The 23,528-nt window shown below is 41.3% G+C and overlaps 1 protein-coding gene across 3 annotated transcripts in view; it reads right to left on the reverse strand.

Moving 5' to 3' along the window:
• Positions 1 to 484: 484 nt before the first annotated feature.
• LOC122941116 (collagen alpha-1(XIV) chain-like) overlaps positions 485 to 23,528 on the reverse strand; it is a 121,568-nt gene continuing 98,524 nt past the window's right edge. For all 3 annotated transcript variants that reach the window (XM_044298129.1, XM_044298128.1, XM_044298127.1), the window contains 13 exons: positions 23,226 to 23,312; positions 23,060 to 23,113; positions 19,878 to 19,973; positions 18,522 to 18,575; positions 18,155 to 18,208; positions 14,748 to 14,801; positions 6,104 to 6,175; positions 5,213 to 5,248; positions 4,954 to 5,020; positions 4,106 to 4,294; positions 2,568 to 2,645; positions 2,345 to 2,488; positions 485 to 1,767 (listed from right to left, as the gene is read on the reverse strand). In XM_044298129.1, coding sequence (XP_044154064.1) covers positions 1,739 to 1,767; positions 2,345 to 2,488; positions 2,568 to 2,645; positions 4,106 to 4,294; positions 4,954 to 5,020; positions 5,213 to 5,248; positions 6,104 to 6,175; positions 14,748 to 14,801; positions 18,155 to 18,208; positions 18,522 to 18,575; positions 19,878 to 19,973; positions 23,060 to 23,113; positions 23,226 to 23,312 — 1,014 coding nt within the window. In that variant the 3' untranslated portion in view covers positions 485 to 1,738. The remainder of the gene's footprint in view (positions 1,768 to 2,344; positions 2,489 to 2,567; positions 2,646 to 4,105; positions 4,295 to 4,953; positions 5,021 to 5,212; positions 5,249 to 6,103; positions 6,176 to 14,747; positions 14,802 to 18,154; positions 18,209 to 18,521; positions 18,576 to 19,877; positions 19,974 to 23,059; positions 23,114 to 23,225; positions 23,313 to 23,528) is intronic.

A 23,528-nucleotide genomic window follows, 5' to 3' on the forward strand; every position in this document is an offset into this window, starting at 1 on the left:
ACTATAATACTGTTCCAGTGTATAAGAATATAACTAATATAATACAGCCTCCTATGTACAAGAATATAACTACTATAATACTGTTATGTGTATAAGAATATAAGTATAATACTGCCTCCTATGTATAAGAATATAGCTACTTTAATACTGTTCCTATGTACAAGAATATAACTACTATAATACTGCTCCTATGTACAAGAATATAACTACTATAATACTGTTCCTGTGTATAAGAATATAACTACTATAATACTGTTCCTGTGTATAAGAATATGGTTATTGTAATGCTGTTTCTATGTACAAGGCTATAACAACTGTAATACTGCCTCCTATGGCCAAGGATATAATTGCACATTAGTGACATTATTGATGCACATGCTAAACTCTGAAGTGAAGGCATTATATTCAAAATATAATTTTATTGTGAAAATAATGAATTTTGAAGACTATTTATACAGAATCCTGTCTTCGTCTATATCTTTTCCAGTTCTCATATTTTACCTTCTTGCTGTATATTTATTTTATGTTTCATCTCCATTCCAGTACAGCACTTAAGGTGACCACACTCACATTAGGTAGAAATAGGCACTGAATGATTGATCGTCTCGTGAACGATTATTGCAATGAAGCAGCCATAAACATTTTAGTCCATACTGGCCATTGCAGCCATTTATATGGGCCAAACATGTTCAATGACACTAGGCACAGGGGAAACAATTTTTCGGGGAGCCTTCCCAAAATGTATTTCAGGGAAAGATCTTTCGTGGACTATCCGACACAGCCAACTTCTTTCCTGATAATTACTGCGTTATCAGTCAGATGAAATGATTGTTTATTGTTAAACTGCAGCTGACAAACATTCATTTCAGTTGAATTAACGTTTTAATCAACTTTAGACTAATTATGGGCACCTTTAACTTGTGAATGAGACAGATCATCAATACCATATTATACATGTATAAGAGTGACGCTATATCAGGAAAATATGAAAATCTATCCCTATTTGCACAAATTTAAAGGCATTGTCTAAAACTACAGAGTCATGGTCTAGAACCATTCGTTTGCCTTCGATCCATAAACTCCCACTCAGTTGTGAGAATTTCCTATTTGTCACCCATGGGATGTCCTGGGAATAGTAACATAAGGAATGTTAGAGGTTTAAGTGCCGTAGGTCACCATCACTGCTGTTCATGAAGACATCAATGAGTACAAGACAGAAATGTGTATATAGAGGCATAATATAATGTAAGAAAGTAGGAGGTCATCAATACTCCTGTACATATAGAAGAAACATCCTCCTTTCCTTAAAGGAGCTCTACAGAACTACAAAAACATAGCTGTTTTTTCACAAAACAGCACCAGGCCTGTCCAGAAGTTGTGTGGTATTTCAACTCTGCCCCATTCACTTCAGTGAAGCAGAGATGAAATACCTCACACAGCCCAAAGGACAGATGTGGTGCTCTTTTTGGAAGAAAGCAGCCATGTGTTTATAAGGTTGTATAACAAACACAGATCTAACATTTCTTTGGTCACAATACTGTAGATGATCCCTTGATCCTTTTTTCATGTCAGTTGTCCATTGACCTTAAACCAAAACAGGTCATGATTTATATTAAAAATCCAAATGAAGATTGTATTCCCAACATCAAGGAAGGTTTCTTGGTCCCTGCTAGATCTTCTTGATAGATCTAATTGATAGTAGATGCTAGATCTTCTTGATAGTAGGTTCACAGTGGGTTCAGGGAATGACGTTCGGATCTTGAGCAACTGGAGACAGAAGGGTGAATAAAGAATGTCTATCAATCCCAATTCTGGTCCAATAGACTAAAGGCCTAATTCTAGACTAATACCTAATGCAACTACATGTCAGTGTTCATATTAGGTTCACAAGTTCTATCCCACTGCTGATTAATGACCTGAACTATAATACTGTTATCTTGGGTCTTTAGATCCATGGTCAGGCCAGGACTCTCACCCATAAAAACAGTGGCTAAATGACAGCCACATTACAGACACCAAAATGAGGCTGCGTTATGGATATCTGAATCGGGCCCAACATGAAAATCATGATGAATGTTCACTAATTTGCTCCAAGGAAAATAGTTAAGGTGGAAGACGATCAACTTCATAGTCTCCAACATAAAAAAGAACCAATGAGGTCCCAATGACGTCAATGTTGGAGAAAGTGAAGTTAAATTGGATGACAGATGGAAAAACTAATGACAGATGACAGCTGTCACTAGTGTCCTCAAGTTTTAGTAATTTAACATTTGTTTTATCACTACCAGAACCAATTAACAACTACAGACTGTACAGCAGTTTTGGTTATTTCTTAGTAAAGTACCTGGAAAGCATGGTGATGAATGACAGTCTCCTGTTACTCCAGGAGTTCCATAATGGCCAGAAATACCAGGAGCTCCAGGAGGACCAGGAACCCCAGGAGAACCTATAGGGCCACGATTTCCAAAACTTTCTGTTCCTGGTGGACCTGTAACAGATATGAAAACCTGAGAATCTGAAAATATTACCTATTACAATTGAAATTTGAGAAGCAAGAAGATGCTGACCAATTGCACCTGGAGGTCCTGAGGGTCCTTCTTTCCCTTGCCCTAGAGCACCCTTCTCTCCTTGAGATCCTTTGTGACCTATGATAAAATATGAATGTTATATGATGAGGAGTATAGATAGTACATTAGGAAAAGAGATGTCCAATACATAAGGCATGAAAGGCATGAGATGTCCAATACATAAGGCACTAAACCTGATTGAGGTAGCCATAGAAACACATATGATAAAAGTTCTTCTGCATAAAGCATTGTTCCAGGTTGTAGTCTAGTATTAAAAACAACTACTCTCCAAGCCTAAAGCAGATGCTTTCATAAACCAAACACAATAGGACTGTAAAATTCAATTTTGAAGATGGTGGCTAGTCTTGAGACCTTCACTACCAGTAATTTTAAAAGCTGTAGTTTTCTAAACATTACTTATGGACTTAGGCACAAAAATATATCAGCTACCTCCAAAAGGAAGAACACCACCCAAGATACCACAGTCAACCATTCCTGGCTAAGCATGTCAAAGGCTATTCCTGAGACGATCAACAGGTCTAAAAAATATAAAATGTTGTGGGACATTCACCAATTCTTGGTTAACACCACCATCTGCTAAGCCAAAATGTGTTTTGTTTGTGGGGTTCACTTTCAAAAAAAACCTTGGTGCCCTCAACTGTATGGATGTTAATGGAACCCAATCTCCATCTTGTTTGTGGTACATGTTTATCTTAGGAGGAATTTTATGGTGTAGCACCATTAAACTCTGCTCTCTAATGGAACAGAAAAAGCTATAAAATATGGGTTAAAACTTCGCTAGAATATGCCCTCATTGTCTGATAGGTGTGGGTCCCAGAGGTGGGACCCGCACCTATCTCTAAAACGAAGCCTAACAGGAGGCCGTAAAAGTGGTGGCTGGGGTTGCCGGGTCTGGCCACCACCAAGCCTTAGTATTGGCCCGCTAAAAATAGCCGAACGGCTATTTTCGGAATCCCCATAGAAATAAATAGAAAGATATGTCTTTGTGCGGCCACCGCTCACATTCATTTCAGATAAGTATAGATGTCTCACAGGTACCAATGGGGGTGGAGGAATTTAAAAAAAGAAAAAATCCTAGATAACCCTTTTTTAAAAGGAACACAGCCAAAGCTGATACATGGTGTCATGCCTAGTGCTTGGCCAGAGTGGTGCATGGCATAGGCAAATATCGCCAAAAGAAAGAATGCCTGTCTGTGTTGTGCTTTGCCCTAATGCCCTGCACAAGGCAATACACATTGGGGGCGGGGGGGGCAGTTTTTGGCATAAATAAGTGACAATTTGCACAAAGCCTTGCAGAAAGTTGCAGTTTGTGCAAAAAAAGGGTCACTTTTTACATTGCGCTTGACAAAAGTTGAGAACATGGGGTTGGTTTACTGGGAGCATGGTCTAAAAGTTTTATTAATACTAAAGCAAGAAAATGGCCTACATTTTAGTGCAAATCTAAACCTGCTCATAGCATTTATAAATTTTATTTTCTGACTCCATCAATGTAAATCAAGCCTTAGAGACATCAGCACCTCTTTCTCCTTGATATCCGTTTTTAGCCGGTTGTCCTGATGCCCCATTAACACCTGGTTCTCCTTGTTGCCCTGGTGGCCCTGGGGGTCCTGGTGGCCCTGGTTCCCCCATTTTTAATTCGGTATCCCACACAGGAACAGGCTGTATATCTTGTTCTCTAAGCACCGCGTCCAGCTTTATCAAATGAGCTACAGAAGAGACATCAAATGGAGCACATTGAACCAGTGCACAAACAATATTAACTCTTTTAATATGCATGTATTATAATATCAATCAATTCAAGTTGTTTCAAGGCAGGATATCAGAAGGTTGTTTTTAGAGGAACCGCAAAATAAATAGGTTTTTGACTGATGACCTATCCTCAGGATAGGTCGTCAGTATCTGATCGGTGGGGGTCCGAGACTGCAGCACTTTGGCGAGCGCTGTGGCCTCTTCTTAGGCCAGTAACGTTAAGTGAATGGGGCTGAGCTGCAATACCAAGCACAGCCACTATCCAATGGATGGCACTGTGCTTGGTAAGCTGCAAGGAGGCCACAGTGCTCACCATAGAGCCGCAGCCTCTTAAAACAACTGATTGAGGCATCGAAACTCACAGATCAGATAATTGATTATCTATCCTGAGTATAGGTCACAAGTACAAAAGAAAACCCCTTTAATATTCAGTGCTATGCCTAGTGTGGGGCTTGAAGGGGTGGGGTATGACAACAGGGATAACAAAAATCCAAGGGGAAAAGATGGAATCCCTGTGTCATGCCCTACCCCATCATGCCATACTAAGCAGAACAGATTGTATTAGTTTTGCCTGGAATATTCTGTGAGTGGGGTGGATGCAGTAAGAGGGACTTACCTTGAATTAGTCTCTCGCACACCTGATGCACCAAGTGGTAAATTGTTGCAATGGCCTGAGGTTCCCCCTATGATGAAAGGACTGACCTTTACTTTACATGTCACTGAAATTCTTACAAGTGACTGGCAATCAATGACAGGAGCTCAAAGATGAGAGCTCAGCTGGTCTGCAATGATTTCCTGTCCCTTCGCATTGCACAGGATAAGGAAGATGTTTAATCAAGAGACAAGCAATTAATCTTGTGTTAATTGTCACTCACCTTCTCTCCCTTCTCTCCACGGGTTCCAGGAAGACCCTATGAAGAGAGAGAGGACAACAAATGATTACAAAGGAATATAAATTGGGTCAAAGATAAAACCTAATGAGAGAGTGGATTATAGTCTGAGAGATTGTAAACAGACACCTTGGAACGATTGAGGAACTTTGAGACGTTGGTCCTAGACATTCGTTAGAGTACAGCATGTCTAGCAGTGGTAGTTACCACTAGCTAGGAGTGACTTAATGTTTTTCCATCGGGTGACCAAACAGTGGCATGAAGGGTCTTACTTAAAATTTAAGGGGTTGCCCAAGAAGAAGGAACACAACTTCTTTCTAGAAACAGCACCACGCCTCTCTATGGGGTTGGTATGGTATTGTACTTAGTATTGTTGGAAGAAAGCAGCCATGTTTTGTTTTTTTTATCTAACACTGGTCATCACTTTAACCCTGGGAGTCTTAGTGACATAAACCCAGAGTCCAGATTGAAATGCAACCTTCAATGGTGTAAAAAAAATTAAAAAAAATCTCATACAATGCCATATGGAGCATTACCTCTAAAGGCACCACCTAGTGGAGAGTTCACATACATTTTGGTTATCTCCCTCTGCAGAAGGAGGAGAATAACGAGCAAAAATCACATTAGTTACATTTATAGCAATAAATTGCTATGCCATTGAAGATCATTTTTTGGTTTACATGACATCCAGGTATATTGTAAACTGTTATCTGCTCAGAAACGACCAAGAGAAAATATCAATCAGCTTGAGTCAAAATGTACCATGCAGACTTTACTGAAGACATATTGTACCTACAGCAGGGAAACCAATGGATAGGATCATTAAAGAAATAAGTATATGTCAAATACAGTGTTATAGCCTTGTAATCTACATACCGTGGGCCCAACATCACCAACTGGACCCCCATCACCAGGGTTGCCTTTGAGACCATGAAGTCCTTGTATGCCCTGAGAAAAATATAAGCAATATAATTATCTAGTTCAACCAATTTAGCTGTGCTGCAGCTTCTGCCATGGGTTTTCATGTGGACCATTGTGTTTGACTAAATGGAGCTAAACGGCAGGCTGAGAAGTTTGGAAGGGGTCTGCGTGGTAAACGCCCCAAGAATGGACCTGTACCCTATCCATGCTGAAACCCACGTCCAAAATCCTATGTCTGAACATAATCTTATGGTTTGGTTTCCCAAGTGTTAGGGCTTATTCACACGATCGTTGTTGAATGGGTCTGAGATCCAGAAGGTGCGGTGTGGAACCGATGCACAGAACGAGCAGCACATGTTCGTGTCCATGAGCGCTTACCCAAGATAAAAACTAGTATGGGCAAAGTAATAAAAGGGAGTGGGGGTTCCAGCATCATCTTGGCCATTATTATGTAATTCACATAAATCTACTCAGGAAGATATTCACATAAATCTACAGGCTTCTCAGGAAGATATTCACATAAATCTACAGGCTCCTCAGGAAGATATTCACATAAATCTACAGGCTCCTCAGGAAGATATAGACCCTATCGTTTAAGTTTCATATATGTAGTACTTCACGTCAGGCTTTTATAGAAGCAGTTCTCTGAACATCATTTCCAATCACTGCTTCTTTTTTGCACTAATTATTTTGGGCAGCAAGAGCTGCATGACTTCTGCTCTATATAAACTAGGCCTTGAAGTTATGCTTTGAAGGTGGTGTATAGGATATGGAGAAGTAATGCAATTGTTCTGCTTGATGTTGAGTTGCCCATAACAGCAATAGTCAATTTACAAGTTCACCTTGTAGGATTCAAAGTCACATGAAAAGTCTGAATGAATGTGAACCTGAATCTAGAGGTAGCACTACCAATGTTGGGCCTTGTTGATTGGGTTGGGGGGGGGGGGGGTTACAAATGGTTTGATTTACTACAAGCTATGAAAAGAGTCTTTCAAGTTAAGAAGGTAAGAATCAAGAAGGTAAAGTATTGAGAACTAAGTGGAACTACAGCTGTATTCAAGGTGGGATGGGGGCAATGTACAAGCTTCAAGCACATAGTGCCTCTGGTTAGATTCAAACCCAGGACCCTAGTACACTAAGTTCATGCATACATTGCATATCCAGTACATTGACTGCCCTCTTACCAACATATACTACCAACAGGTGCATATGTTGGCAAAGATCAGCTGTGTAATGGGTGGCACTCTAGAGCTTGATGGTTTTGAATGTTGCGCAGCCATTAGAAGATGCCTTTCTAACAAGTCAGTTGGTCAAAATTTAACCCTGGTCAACAGTAAGAACTGGATAGTTGAGCTGTAAAGTATTTGGTTGCCGGTCTCACTACCAAGTCATCTTTGATTGAAGCATTAAGTTGTATTGGGTTCCTATGGCAGAGCAGTAACTAAAATGTCTGAAATTACAGCGGCAATAGTTTGATGAAGACCTCTTCCAGCCTCTGCATAACAATGCCATTTGAATAATGGAAGGACTAAGAGATTTTGTGAAGAACAATCACATATGGGCATTTAGGTGCCAACATATGGTCATCTAGTTCCAGCAATGTTCATGTAGTTAATGTATGGAATAGTAAAATTGGATCTTGCATTCTATGCATTTTGATTCCCATCTAGTTGGCATAGTATCAACCTATACATTTCTTTGTATAGTACAAGACTTAAAGGGGTTAACCCATGACTAATGTAAAAAATGAAAATCAGACATCATATAGGACATGACATTCTCTTTCTAACAAAGATAGAACCAGCCCTATACCTCACATGGGTCCAGAGATCTCACCATATATTGCTCTGATAGATTTATATCAAGCTGGCAGCTCAAGGGGAGTGTCTTCTGCTGCAGCTAAGGGGGCGTGTCCATGCTCTACCTATCACAGCTCAGGAGGCAGCTGAAGGATGAAACAGAGCATGTGCAGCCTTCTCAGTGAGCAGGTCAAAGAAATAAGAAAAAACTAACAGCAGGTGGCGCTATACAGATAGGTTGTATTGAATAACTCAGTGGCTATGCTAAATGTTTAATTACATGCAATTACAAAAGTATTGAGATCCAGGTGCTGGTTTGAAAACTGTAGAATATTTTTTGTGGGACAACCTCTTTAAAAGGTGTTTTCTGACATTTTAAGGCTGATGACCTATCTTCAGCATAGGTCATAAGTATCTGACAGTTGTGAGTCCCGCCAATCAGACGTTTGAGAAGCCAGCGGGGCTGCGGCCTTCTCTGTGCTTTTCCTAGGCCAGTGATGACACGTTCATCGGTCATGTGGCCTAGGAGCAGCTCAACAGGAGCACCGGTGCCTTCTCAAAACAGCTGATCGGTGGGGGTCCCAACTTATCCTCTGATACTGATGACCTATTCAGAGGATGTCATCAGTATTAAAATGTCGGAAAACCCTTTTAATATAATTTTTTATACCCTGATCCAAATGAGACAGCAAAAGAAAACTATTAGGCCCCTTTCACACGGGCGAGTTTTCCGCGCGGGTGCAATGCGTGAGGTGAACGCATTGCACTCGCACTGAATCCGGACCCATTCATTTCTATGGGGCTGTGCACATGAGCGGTGATTTTCACGCATCACTTGTCATGCTCTATATTGTGCATTTTCCACGCAACGCAGGCCCCATAGAAGTAAATGGGGCCGAGTGAAAATCGCAAGCATCCGCAAGCAAGTGCGGATGCGGTGCGAGTTTCGCGCATGGTTGCTAAGATGACAGTCTATTCACTGTATTATTTTCCCTTATAACATGGTTATAAGGGAAAATAATAGCATTATTTAATACAGAATGCTTAGTAGAAGGTCAATTGAGGGTTAAAAAATAAAATAAATATTTACTCACCTCCTCCTCTTGATCGCATAGTTGCCGATCTCTTCTTACTTCTTTAATCATGAGCTGCCGGCTAAAGGACCTGTGGTGACGTCACATCACATGGTCCACCACCGTGGTGATGGGCCATGTGATGAGCTCAGTGACGTCACCACAGGTCCTTTGACAGATCCTGAAGAAAGAACAGGAGACCGGCAACTACGCGATCAATTGGAGGAGGTGAGTTCATTTTTATTTATTTTTTTACCCTCAATTGACCTTGTACTAAGCATTCTGTATTAAAGAATGCTATTATTTTCCCTTATAACCATGTTATAAGGGAAAATAATTACATCTACACAACACCGAACCCAAACCTGAACTTTAGTGAAGAAGTTCAGGTCTGGGTACCACATTTAGTTTTTTATCACGCGCGTGCAAAACGCCCTGCACCTGCGCGATAAAAACTAAACAACGGAACGCAATTGCAGTCAAAACTGACTGCAATTGCATACCTACTTGCGCGGGTTTGCCACAATGCACCTGGGACACATCCGGACACGCTCGTCTGCAAGGGGCCTTACTTCCTTCTACCACACACCCAAAGAGTTATGTTTCAAATTAGAAATTGAAAAATGTCGCTACTTCTCCCACAAGAAGTGCCATACTTGTCGATGGTGACTAGTATCACAGATGAATGGAGCTGAGCTGCAATACCACACATCACTCATGAACAGGTGTGGCACAGCTTATACAGAAGCCATAGACCAGGAAAGGACCTGAATGATGTTTATCTGTGCAGATTATTCAGAAATCCTTTCTAAATACAACGAACCAAGTGTGAAAAGGTCATTCATTTTGGTCATCTGTGTTCATGCAGCACCATATATCTCAATGTACTTATTTCTGACTTATCTAGATTTCCTGGTGTTCCAGCTCTAAATGTCTGTAATATATTATATGTAATGAGACCAATTTGAAATGTCTCACAGTTGCACAGTATTTTCCCGGCCTCGCTTTCCTGGTCTCTGGCTATGTATTATGTATTATAAGAATTCTATATATAAATGTTGCCCTATATATTAGGCTTATTGCCACTATGACAAATAGATCTTCTATTCACATAGACAATACAATTCAATCTGCAGGCACCATGTTATAAGATAGGATTGATATATAGGTTTGTAAGAAAAGATTCAGTATAACTTGTTGTTTTTCCAATTTAACCTCTGCTAAGGCTACTTTCACATCTGCGTTTTCAATTCTGGTTTTGAAATCCAGCAGAGGACCTCAAAACTAGAATTACACAGTTCAGCTGTGTCCCCATTCATTGTCAATGGGGACAGAACTGATCAGGATGCATAAGTATGCATCCATTCTGTAACTTTTGTAGCGTTTTGGTGCAAACTGAGGTTTTCTGTCTGGTTTGCGAAACGGGGAAAAAAAAACGGATCCATGAAAATCAATGCAGCTCAGTGGTGCCGGATCAGTTTTTTTTTTTGTTTCGTTTGAAAAAAACGGATCCGGCGCATATATTGGCTTACAACAATTTTCATACTGGCCGAAACTGATGCATCTGGATGTATTAAATAGCAAGGATCTGGAATTAACAACGCAGATGTGAAAGTAGCCTCATTCTGAGCTTAGTAGTCATGTGGGTGGGTCTTACTCCGTGACTGACATATGGCACTATATAGGTTCAAAAAATGTGACGCATGTTCAAAATTTCACATTTAAGAATTGGTGCAAGACCTGGTTCAAACATATTAAGTGAGGTCCCAAATCCAACCCACCACTGATCTACATAATACAACACTATAGATCAGCAGTACCCCTGACCTGGGGGGTATCTGCCAAAAAATGTATTGTTATGTATAGTGTTATGTTATATATTTTAAGATTTGGCAGAAAGTACCAGCCAGAAGAGGTATGGATGGCAAAAGGTTGTCAGGAGCAGGGCTGACCACCCCGTTCCTCCCTTCTTCAGTAGGAATGAGCTGGTCGTGCTTCCTGCCAGAAGGGGGCGTTCCAGAGAAGCTACAGTGAGGAGAGGAAGCACACTCTAGAGCTCCTGCTCCTGAGAACAATATTTACGTCTCCAGAGAGACCAACACCTTTGAGCTTCAACAGAGCACTTGAGAGACAAGACAGCAGAGTGATCAGCAAAATTCTACATAACAGACAATGCTGCGAGGTGAGTGACTACTGCTCAGGCACCCATCACCCAAACCATCGCTAGGCCAGATAAAAGGTCAAGTCTGAATCTTACAGTGGACATTTATTCTCACAAGAGCCAATATTTAGTCATCCAACCTGCCACCATACCTCCTCATCAGGTGCCAGAAACTGCAATTTGAATTTGCTGCTGCATGATGTACCACAAGTAATATTTTGTACTAAGTAAAAAGAGACTGTTATGCGTTTCCTTTTGGCCTCCTTCTAGCCTGAAGGAGTACACTGGTACACAACATCTCATCAGGGCCACTACCACTCCCATCCTCTGCACTAGCTCCTCAGGGGCTCGCTGCAGATCTCTATAGGGATCTACATCTTGTATCTGGATCAGCTGACCTCTTAAGTGTATTTAAAGTAGCACCCCTTATCCCACTTCTAGAAAGGAGATGTAGATCACCAAGAGCTTTGTCCTTCTTGCAGAGTTTTCTGACTTCAAGACCAGATATAGTATATACTTTATCACGATGTCTCCATATACCTATGATGTCCACTCTAAACCATAAGAAGCAGAGGCGTTGCTAGGTGAAAACTTTCGGGGCCTGGGCCCCTGATGTTTTGTCCCAGGCCCCGAATGTCATGCCTGCCAGCTAGATACAACTGTATTGCCCTGTTCAGGATGGGTTGAGAAGGACCTCCGATGATGTCACCATAATGTGACCAGTGCAGGAGAGGAGGTTAGTTAAGAGGAGAAGTCATGGGGAAGAAGCTGTGGTGATGTCTGCTACATGAGGAGAGGTAGGTGAAGGGAGAGGTTGAGCAATGCTGGGAGTGGTGGTTATTTAACTGGGACTATATGTTAGGGCTGAAGGGAGGGATATTATTTACATGGCACTATGTATTAGAGGTGGCTGGGGAGAGATTGACGTTATTTACATGGAACTGTATGTTGGAGATGGCTGGGGAGGGAGCCATGTTATTTACATGGGACTGTATGTTGATGGTGGCTGTAGGAGGGAGAGATGTTATTTACATGGGACTGAATGTTGGATGGATCTGGGGCAGGCGGATGTTATTTACATGGGACTATATATTATGTGGGCTGAAGGGAAGAGAGTGATGTTATTTACATAGGACTGTATTTTGGAGGGGGCAGGAGAGATGCTGTGATGTTATTTACAGGGGACTGTATGGTGGAGGCAGGAATATAACTACAGGGGGCACTACAGGGGGCGGTATTAATACTGGGCGCACTGTAGGGGTATTATAAATACAGAGGACATTATAGGCATTCTTATTACTACTGGGGCTCTATAGGAGGGACTTATAGATCCGCCTTATTTCTACTAAGAGCACTATGAGGGCCTTGTTACTGCTGAGGGGTTTGTAGAGAGCGTTATTACCACTGGGGGAACAATAAGGGGCTTTATTTCTACTCGGGGCTCTGTGAGGGTTTTATCAAAGGGGTTTCTCAAGACGCAGTTTTATACTTACCTGCTCCCGGCGCGCTGACCACTTCCTGGTTTCGGCAGGGGGCGGGCTTCATCTTTATTGATGTCTTCTCCCGGCCGGGTCGCGCGCTGTACTGAACGCGCACGCCGAGTCCGAGCATGCGCCCTGGTGACTTCTTCCTGGCCAGTATAGTATACTTGCCAGGAAAAAGTCACCAGGGCGTATGCGCGGACTCGGCGTGCGCGTTCAGTACAGCGAGCGGCCGGCCGGGTAGAAGAAAAGAAGTAGTCTGCGCACGCGCGGCCACCGCAGTTCCTGAGAAGAGCGGTGGCCGTAACCGGGGAGACGGAAGACAACAGTCAGGTAAGTATAGGTTTATTTTTTTCTAAGGGGTGGGGATTTGTTAATGAACTATATTTAGAAAAATGATCACTGTTAAATCATTAACAGATTTAACAGTGATCATTAAGATGATTAATACTGGAGGGCTCTTCTACTAATGGGGGCACTCTAGGGGAGCATTATCACTGTTGGCGGGCACTGTAGGGTGCAGTATTACTAATGAGGCCATTCTAGAAGTTCATTATTATTGGTGGGACTTTGAGGAGCACTATTACTATGGGGGGCACTAATTTTTCTTCAGGATAGTATTTGGGGGTATTGGGGAGCACAGCGAGCAGCAGGATAACACTGTGGTGGCTCCAGGTTGGGAGATGATAATAGAAATGTGAGGAAGCCAAGATGTCTGTGCGTCACAGTCTGCAGAGACGAAGCGGCTGAGAGAAGTTATACGGATCACCTGGGAGGTCCGGGATATGAGTGGTATGTGCTGCTGTACAGCAAGTACAGCAAAATGCAGTGTGTGGGGGGAGGGGGGGGGGCACTTAGAGAACTGGGCCATATTCATTGGGGCTTGGGCCCCGGATCTTTTGAGATCCTAGCAATGCCCCTGATAAGAAGTATATACCATATGTTTTATTAAATGGCGTTCCAAAGAACCCAACTTGGATGACTATAGAATTCTATAGTGATCTGAGTTGGGCTCAGATTAACTGAATACAAGTGTAGACGTTGCAGACATAATTCACGGTCTTAGGATGATAACTGCTGTTGAACAAATCAAAATGAAGCGAATTGACTGATCTGAATTTCTGGAAAACTTTGATTCACCACAAAGCCAAATTGCCTCGTGGTAACGAATACATTTTTCCTGAAATGGCGGTAAAAAAAAAACATACTCATCTCATCCATTTTCTCACGGAGAGGCCGTCGCGGCCATCTTAATTGAAGAAACCATGCAAAATCTTACGCGTGGTGACGTGTGATGTCACCACATCAGCACACTAGCCGGGCACGAGATTTTGAACAGTTTCTTCAATCAAGATGGCCGCAATGGCCACTCCACGAGCAAATGGATGAGGGGAGTATATATATATATATATATATATATATATATAGAATAAAAGAATTCCGCAGCACATCCACGTAGTAAGGAAGTAAAAAAAACTTTATTCACCAAGCATGCGACGTTTCAATCCTCTCAATGGGATTTTCCTCAAGCAGTGTCACTGCTTGAGGAAAATCCCATTGAGAGGATTGAAACGTCGCATGCTTGGTGAATAAAGTTTTTTTTTACTTCCTTACTACGTGGATGTGCTGCGGAATTCTTTTATTCTACATTTTTGGAGGTGGATCGCCTACTCAGCCGCTGGCACTCCGAGTATACTATACAGACAGTGGTGCTGCCCACATTCCATATATATATATATATATATATATATATATTTCTTCTTTTACCCTCGATTAACTCTTGAAAGGCCTTAATGTTACTGGAATGCGATTCGGGACAAAGTAATTCGTAACAAATTTTATTTCTTGGTGAAATTCGTCAAAGCAGCGGAATCAAATTTTTCATAACATCATTGACCTCTAATGATTATAGCGTTAAGTTGGCCACATGGAAAACAACTCATTGGGCTCATGGAGTAATGGAATCGGTGTAAAGAAGCGTCACTGGATAATTGTAGGTGCTGGGCTCTTAAAACATTCGCTCGAGAGATCAGTTATCACCAGAGCATGATATCCTACGTTAAAGTGATGGTTTATGCTTCTTACCCGAGGTCCTGGTGGTCCTGGCATTCCAGATATCCCCTCCACACCTCGTATACCCTGGAAATATATAGCGGTCAAATAATATAGTATTAGTACATCTGAATTATGAAGTCAATTAAGGTTGTAGGCACCTGCAAATGGCTAATAATGTATTATACAGGCCTTCTCTAGCTATGAGTCAACATGACAAGTGCACGGCTATTAGCATTCTTTATCGAAATTACAAAAAAAAGTGATTTATTGAAAAACCAGCAGCTGTTCTCTGCAGTAAGCAAAATCCAACTGTATATTAAAAGGTCACATTTGTCTGGAGAGTTTCAGAAGCATAATGAGCTGTCACTGAGATGCGTGTCTCGCTGCAAACGTTGAAAATGTAAAAAACTAAGTGGAGAAAAGTTCCAAAGAATCCACATGTGCTAAAACTCTGGGTGTGCAAAAAGTTCATCTCAACCCTCCATCATTCAAATGGTAGCCTCAAAAGATAAGATAGCAATAGAAACAAACCCATCAGCAACCAAATAATAGACCTAGTGGTAAATAATTGTCTCCAAAGTCAGCTCCAAGTAGGGTTGTCTTGTGCTGGACATTTTGGGGAGTAAATGCGGGTTTACATGCGCTGACCAGAAAGCCGATCGTTGGGAAGAAAGCTCCTTTCCGACAGACAGCTGATCATCCAGTGAAGCAGACCACTGCCTTTACATGCAGCGATCTCCTTCACAGTATGAGGACAAGGAATCACTATTGCAATCGCTCGTTCCCATACAGCGGCACTGTTTCTGGGCAGCAGAACGCTGTTTAGATAGCACAATCTGCTGCCAGAAATGATGATTGATGTGCCTACATGAACGACAGGATCACCCAATGAACGACCATTTTGCTCGTTCATTGCGTTATTGGTCGGTAAATTTAAAATTGACAGGAACCAGTATTGGCAGGAATTTCCATTCCCGATAATCTGCCCAACAATCAGGTAATGTAAATCTACCTTAACTGTCAAAATTTGAGCCTACTGTCTGGTACTCTAGTAGGCCAGTCTGAACCTGGCAGTAGGGTAACTTGAATGTTGGCTGTAGACATTATCTGCCTTGATAACTGGTAATTTGGGCAATCACTGAAACAATGCAATAATCACTATACTGGAGCAATAACAGCCACTGAAACCCACTGAAGTCAGGCATGAATTTGTCTTGTACAATGCTTCATGGAATGTGGAAAATACTGTCAGATGAAGGGATGAGGTTCTGAGGAATAATGCTAAAAGGACAGGAGTCAATTTCTGTAATGTGATGGCTCTAGGTGTTTTTATGGCACACTTAACTGTGGATATTGGAAATTACTCTGATTGTCTGGGTTATCGCATTCCAGAGAATTGGTGCAGCACGGAAAAAGTCTTGGAGGCGTGAATGGGAAGTTTGGATTATGGAGGACGTTAGTCTTAGATCGTTGGAAGAACATAGAGCACAGGTATGGTGGTAGACAAAGAAGAGGAAAGAGATGGCAGGGGTATTGGTGTAGCAGGTGAATAGATAGAGGAGTCTCACTGCTGCAATCAGGAAAGATTCAAAAGGGGTGAGTTTGGACTTGGGAGACCAATTGTTAATGAGTTATCAAGACAAAGCAAGACTGATTCAGGGCAACAATAAACAGTTTGGTCATTTCTAGAGTGTAAAAAAGGGCAGGACATAGCTAGAGATGGGGGTAAACACTCTGGGTGCTGGGTGCCAGGAGGGTGCCAACAAGCAATTTAGATACAGGACTAAGAGCTGTTTCACACAGGCTCACAATGGGAGTTATGTCAACATGCCTTAAAGGGTTGTGCCATGATATCAACTTATTCCCTATCAGAATTTTGAATAAAGGGAGCAGCAGGTTGAGAATCCACACTGAAGCCCCATTTCCTCTCTACCGGACTACCAGAAATAGCCAAGCACTGTACCTGGCTATCTCCAGCAGTCCCATAGGGAATGAATGGTGTAGCTCCACGCATACTCCATTCATTCAGGTGAGCAGGAGACCGGCGTCCTCATAATCGGTGGGGGTCTTGTAGATAGCGGATAAATGGATTTAATATAAAGTGTAGATGGAGGGGGCACACCAATAAATGCAAGTAATGCAGGGAGTGCAAAGGAGTGGTTAAAATATGATAGGAAACAAATGGACTCAAAGAAGAGCCAAAATAACTACCCATGGGCATCTCTCATTTTGTTCCGATCCACTGCACCAGCTGCTTTCACAGGTTCTGGCTCTTGCTTTTTGACCTCACTGTGGTCTGCTTTTATTCATTAGTGGCCATACCTCATTTAACATTTTCTACATGTAGTCTATAGGTTTATATTGTGTATAGCTGGCATACATTTCATGTCCTGATTTAGTGGACGCTCAGTGGATTCTGTATGTGTCGGTTTTATTCAGTTACCGACACGTTGTTCATATTGTATACAATTTTTTTTATGTCTGTTTGTTTTAGTTGTCAAATAAACTTCATAAATAAACTTCTATTATCTATGGTCATTGTTGGATGTGCATTTATAGGGTGGTTCTTTTGACTCTTCTTTGAGTCTATTTGTTTCGGATAAATGGATTTAGTGGCATAATCCTTTTTTAGAAACACTACTTGTGAATTAGAATCTCATCAAGCATTGCACAAAGAAACTCACGGTGCCTGTAATGGGCCTCACTGTACATTTCCTGTACGAATATCTAGTTATGTCTCCCTTATAGTGTCCAATACAGTGCCCAAATAATATCATCATACAAAAGACAATAAACTAGAGAATGAAGCTCCATCCTATTCAGTTGCCCTTCCATAGTTTTAGGCACCAAGAGATGCAATTTCCAGGTGCTCATGACATCAGGGCCAGTGGTGCCCCTTCCATAATTACAGGAGATGGCACAGGTTGGGCACCCTAAAGGTCTGGCTTGCTTTCTGCCATACTGGAATACAAAAGCAGCAGAACATAAGGCATGTGTATTGTAGTCAGTACATTATACCCTATAAAAATGACGCAGTGACTCAATTTTGGAAATAAATGACCTCCAAGAATATAACAAAATGGACAGAAAAAGTAATCATGTCATTAGGAATCAGAGCTGTGTTCAGTTATATATTGAATGATTGAGGGGCAATGAAAGAATAAAGGCGCAGATGTGCCTTGAAGTACAGTATAATGTGTCCTTAAGACATCAACCATAGACATAGAAAACTGGTTTTATATAGGTGAAAAAACCATTCACAATCAGCTATTAATAAAAACAGCAAGACAGCTAATCCCACAGCTACAAAAATAGCTAAAGTCACACACTAGTCATATATATAGGCACACACATTTATATCTGTGATTACACATGTGATGTAAGCATCATTAGCAGGTTTCTTTAATGAGTATATAGAGCAGTTCAGTCATGCATACCTTGGGTCCCATCATCCCATCTCTTCCTGGGATGCCCTCCAGACCAGGGGGACCCTAAAAGAGAAGTCAAATCATTTATTTATGCATGAACCTGAGGCTCCTTGACCCTTTTTGTAACAGGACCAACCCCTCCCAACCTGTCATCTGCCATTTATAATGCCGGTGTCTTCTCATATGACAGAAGGTTCTATGTTCCCCAGGCTAGGTGTAATGTGACTACTATCTCTGCAACACCGATTACTACTGCCCCACATTGTTTACAGTATTGTTTACAGTGTTTAGTGATAGAAACCCCAAAATCTGAACTAATGCATGAAGTTTCCAGACACAATTGATTCATAAGATAACGTTTTTCATCCTATATTACCTGCAGTCCAGGACTTCCTGTGTCCCCCTTGTCTCCTTTCATACCCGGAGGTCCCTGAAATTAAACAATCATTTGTGTGATGTAGCACAATTGTCCTAGAACCGTGTGTAAGGTGTAAGTTGGAGAAACCCCCCTGAACTCAATTTTATTCAGGACTCCAACTTCCTTGTCTATAAAGATTCTGTGTCTACAAAGATGCTCTCCTCATTGCAGGTGCATATTCAAGTGTGCAGGTACTGTACTTAAAATCAACTCAGAAATCAACTCTACTACAAACTTCTTTGTCAATGTTTAGGTTTCGGACTCAGGAACAATGCAATAAGTGTGTGCACAATCAAATTTGCTCTTTGCTCTTTGGAGGTTTGGAATCTTCAGGTAATCTTATAGAAACATCAAGAGTAGATGGAGATCTAATGCTGCGTGGACTTTTCTTTAACAGGTGGCTACACTGGACTACTTCTGTGCTCCCATCAATCAACCTATGATCAAATTGGTTTACTGTTCGTCTTGGAACCTTGATATTATTTAGTGGAAATATCAGGTGTAGATAAACTTTGTGGTTCTCTGTGATCATCAAATTTGGTAATTATTTTTAAGAGATTTGAAACATTCAAATTATTCTATTTAGGCAAAAGCCTTATGCTATTTATACTCTTCAGGATCCCATCAGTGTGTCTGATCAAATTTGGTCTTCAGGTTTGAGGTATGCTACCTGTAGGCTACTTAGGTTCACAAATGTACTTGTACATGGTCAAACAAAGAAGGCATTGAGGTCATGCATGAAGTAATTATTGAGTCCCAAGATGGTTGTAGACCTGAGCAGGCTTGAAACCTACATATAATCTTGCATGGTTACAGGCATACTGGGGGAGATTTATCAAACTAGTGTAAAGTCGAACTGGCCTAGTTGCCCATAGCAACTAATCAGATTCCGCCATTCATTTTCCAAAGGAGCTGTGAAAAATAAAAGGAGGAATCTGATTGGTTGCTATGGGCAACTAAGCCAGTTCTACTTTACACCAGTTTGATAAATCTCCCCCACTATGTGTCATAGTGAATGGAATTACAACTAGAACTAGTCAAGACTTGGCATTAAATGTAGATATTAACAGTCATTTTCATTATATCTACCTCAACATTGCTAAAGGAAGATGTATGTTACTTTTTCGAAGGGTGGAATAACTAAACAACATTGTAAAATGTGGATTTAGTTTTAGGTCTGTATTTGATTGTTTGCTGCTATCCCATAGTATAACTTTTGACTCTTATTCAAAATATTTATGACAATGAAGAAAATATATAGAAAAATATTTCCATGTGGCTTAATGACTAGAAATTGATTGTAGCTGTTGATACCATTGGTCCAGTAACCATCATCCCACGAGCTCCAGGAGATCCCATTCGCCCTCCAACACCCTCTGGACCCATCTGTCCAGCTACTCCAGCTTCACCCTAAAGAACATGGAAAGGAAACTAATGGTTTAGACTCTGCACTTGAAAAAACAAGAAAAAAATTATGCATCCTACGTCGTTTTCACAGATATTGCCACCTTGTTTTACATTTCATCAACATTTTAAACCAGCGTCTCCCTCGTGTTGATTACATTTCCTCTCAGTTCATTCCCCAATGTGTGATGTGTTGATTTAACGCAGGTGGGTGAGGAATAAAGTTGCATTCAAATCTCAGAGCACAATCTATTCCACAGCTTGAAGCGAGGGGATAAATAGTATAATGATAAAAAAAAATCCTCATTTATAGGTCAGGACGTGTAAGAAACTCCAGAAAATATAGCATGAAAGGTGGAGCAGACCCAAAAATTAAAAAATTCCCTTGGTACCCAGGCGCGTTACCATGACAACAATTAGACACCATAGGAGGCATTTGAAAAAAACCTGAAGGTTTCAGAAAAAGTGGCGCAAATACTAAACACAGGATTGATAGCTAAAATGTATATATTATCATCCTACCTCGAGCTGTTTCAGAGTGGCACATCTGGAAATCTTTGACAGCTGGGCACTGACATCTCTATTGCAAGGTCCTGTTAAAGGGGTTGTCCACTAGCATTCATTTTTATATATGGTCACAGTGGGTTAAAAATAAAAAGGAGGCATACTCAACATCATCTATCTTCTGTTGTTTCCGATACTGCTCTGGTCCCAACTGCTCTCCACGTACAAGTCCCAGCTCGATACACCGAAAATTCCAAGAGATGCCTGCTCAGCCAATCAATGGCCATAGGAGTTACCCCCCTTAGCAGGAGACTGCCTTAGCAGGCATCTTCTGGCATTTCCGGTGTATCGAGTGGGAGCGGGAAGTGGAAAGCAGTTCAGAACGGTAGTATCAGGGGATGGTTTATCTTTTATTTTTAACCTAACGTAAACAATATATAAAAGAATGAATGCTGCTGGACAAATGGTTGTCTCATCTTGACAACTCCTATTCCCTTGGTGATAGCAGCTGATTACTGGAGATTTCTGAAGATGGACCACTGGGGATCAGCTGATTGCCAGGTCAGAATCCCTGAACCTCGCCAGCTATGGATGGCTGATTATACAGACGTGGACAAAATTGTTGGTACCCTTTGGTCAATGAAAGAAAAAGTCACAATGGTCACAGAAATAACTTTAATCTGACAAAAGTAATAATAAATTAAAATTCTATAAATGTTAACCAATGAAAGTCAGACATTGTTTTTCAACCATGCTTCAACAGAATTATGTAAAAAAATAAACTCATGAAACAGGCATGGACAAAAATGATGGTACCCCTAGAAAACACAGAACATAATGTGACCAAAGGGACATGTTAATTCAAGGTGTGTCCACTAATTAGCATCACAGGTGTCTACAACCTTGTAATCAGCCATTGGGCCTATATATATGGCTCCAGGTAATCACTGTGTTGTTTGGTGATATGGTGTGTACCACACTCGACATGGACCAGAGGAAGCAAAGGAAAGAGCTGTCTCAAGAGATCAGAAAGAAAATTATAGACAAGCATGTTAAAGGTAAAGGCTATAAGACCATCTCCAAGCAACTAGATGTTCCTGTGAGTACAGTTGCACATATTATTCATAAGTTTAAGATCCATGGGACTGTAGCCAACCTCCCTGGACGTGGCCGCAGGAGGAAAATTGATGACAAATCTAAGAGACGGATAATCCGAATGGTAACAAAAGAGCCTAGAAAGACTTCTAAAGAGATTCAAGGTGAACTTCATGCTCAAGGAACATCAGTGTCAGATCGCACCATCCGTCGTTGTTTGAGCCAAAGTGGACTACATGGGAGACGACCAAGGAGGACACCATTGTTGAAAACGAATCATAAAAAAGCAAGACTGGAATATGCCAAACTACATGTTGACAAGCCACAAAGCTTCTGGGAGAATGTCCTGTGGACAGATGAGACAAAAATCGAAGTTTTTGCCAAGGCACATCAGCTGTATGTTCACAGACGAAAAAATGAAGCATATCAAGAAAAGAACACTGTCCCTACTGTGAAACATGGAGGAGGCTCTGTTATGTTCTGGGGCTGCTTTGCTGCGTCTGGCACAGGGTGTCTTGAATCTGTGCAGGGTACAATGAAATCTCAAGACTATCAAGGAATTCTAGAGAGAAATGTACTAGCCAGTGTCAGAAAGCTTGGTCTCAGTCGCAGGTCATGGGTCTTGCAACAGGACAATGACCCAAAACACACCGCTAAAAACACCCAAGAATGGCTAAGAGGAAAAAATTGGACTATTCTAAAGTGGCCTTCTATGAGCCCTGACCTCAATCCTATTGAGCATCTTTGGAAGGAGCTGAAACATGCAGTCTGGAAAAGGCACCCTTCAAACCGGACACAACTGGAGCAGTTTGCTCATGAGGAGTGGGCCAAAATACCTGCTGAGAGGTGCAGATGTCTCATTGACAGTTACAGGAAGCGTTTGATTGCAGTGATTGCCTCAAAAGGTTGCGCAACAAAATATTAAGTTAGGGGTACCATCATTTTTGTCCATGCCTGTTTCATGAGTTTATTTTTTTACATAATTCTGTTGAAGCATGGTTGAAAAACAATGTCTGACTTTCATTGGTTAACATTTATAGAATTTTAATTTATTATTACTTTTGTCAGATTAAAGTTATTTCTGTGACCATTGTGACTTTTTCTTTCATTGACCAAAGGGTACCAACAATTTTGTCCACGTCTGTATGTACCATAGTATTACATGCCAGAGATCTAAATGAATGGCTGTGCATGTGATAAATGCATTGGCTGAAGTGAGGGCAGGTTATCTGGCTCCTAGAGTGTCCACTTTGTGACAACAGGGGTTCTGGCAATAGGTTATTTCAGTTTTCTATGCAACTTTCTGAGGGGGCAGAAAAAAAGAATAGGCATCTAAAGCATTCCTAGGAGTGGGGGGGGGGGGGGTGCATGCCAAGCTGCCTTGGGTCCTCCTAATATCATTCATGAATACAATGAATAGAAATGTAATTTAGAAACACTCCTTATTAAAAAAAATTGCATGCTCCAGAAGAGTGGTGCACAAACTTTAATACCATTGGCCCATCTTCACCCTGCTCCCCTTTGGGTCCTCGAGGACCTGGTGGTCCCTGTGGAAAACAGGTAAGATGACAGTGTATAATATTTGCCCATCTCAAACAACAGTATGATATATCAGTTATACAGTATGTCTCATTATTCTACGTCAGGTATGGTTCTTACAGGAAGTCCAGGGGGCCCCGGGGGTCCTTGAACATCTGAGGTGCAGATGCAGGCAGAAGGTGGAGCTGGACAGCTGTCCTTATCCCTCTGAAAGGAGAAAAAGAGCAATAGAGAAGATTTGAGATGGAAAAGGACCTGTCCAAGGTGGGAAATTACCAATCTGAAGGTACTGAGCAAATGGATGAACCTATGACATGGCCACCATGTTGAATAAAATACATACTTGTCCATAAATATATGGCTAGCATTATGTCATTTGTTACATTTAATAGGCTGTCAGGTCATATGTCATACGATCACTGT

The sequence above is a fragment of the Bufo gargarizans genome, chromosome 6, assembly GCF_014858855.1.
Source record: "Bufo gargarizans isolate SCDJY-AF-19 chromosome 6, ASM1485885v1, whole genome shotgun sequence".
Lineage (NCBI taxonomy): Eukaryota > Metazoa > Chordata > Amphibia > Anura > Bufonidae > Bufo > Bufo gargarizans.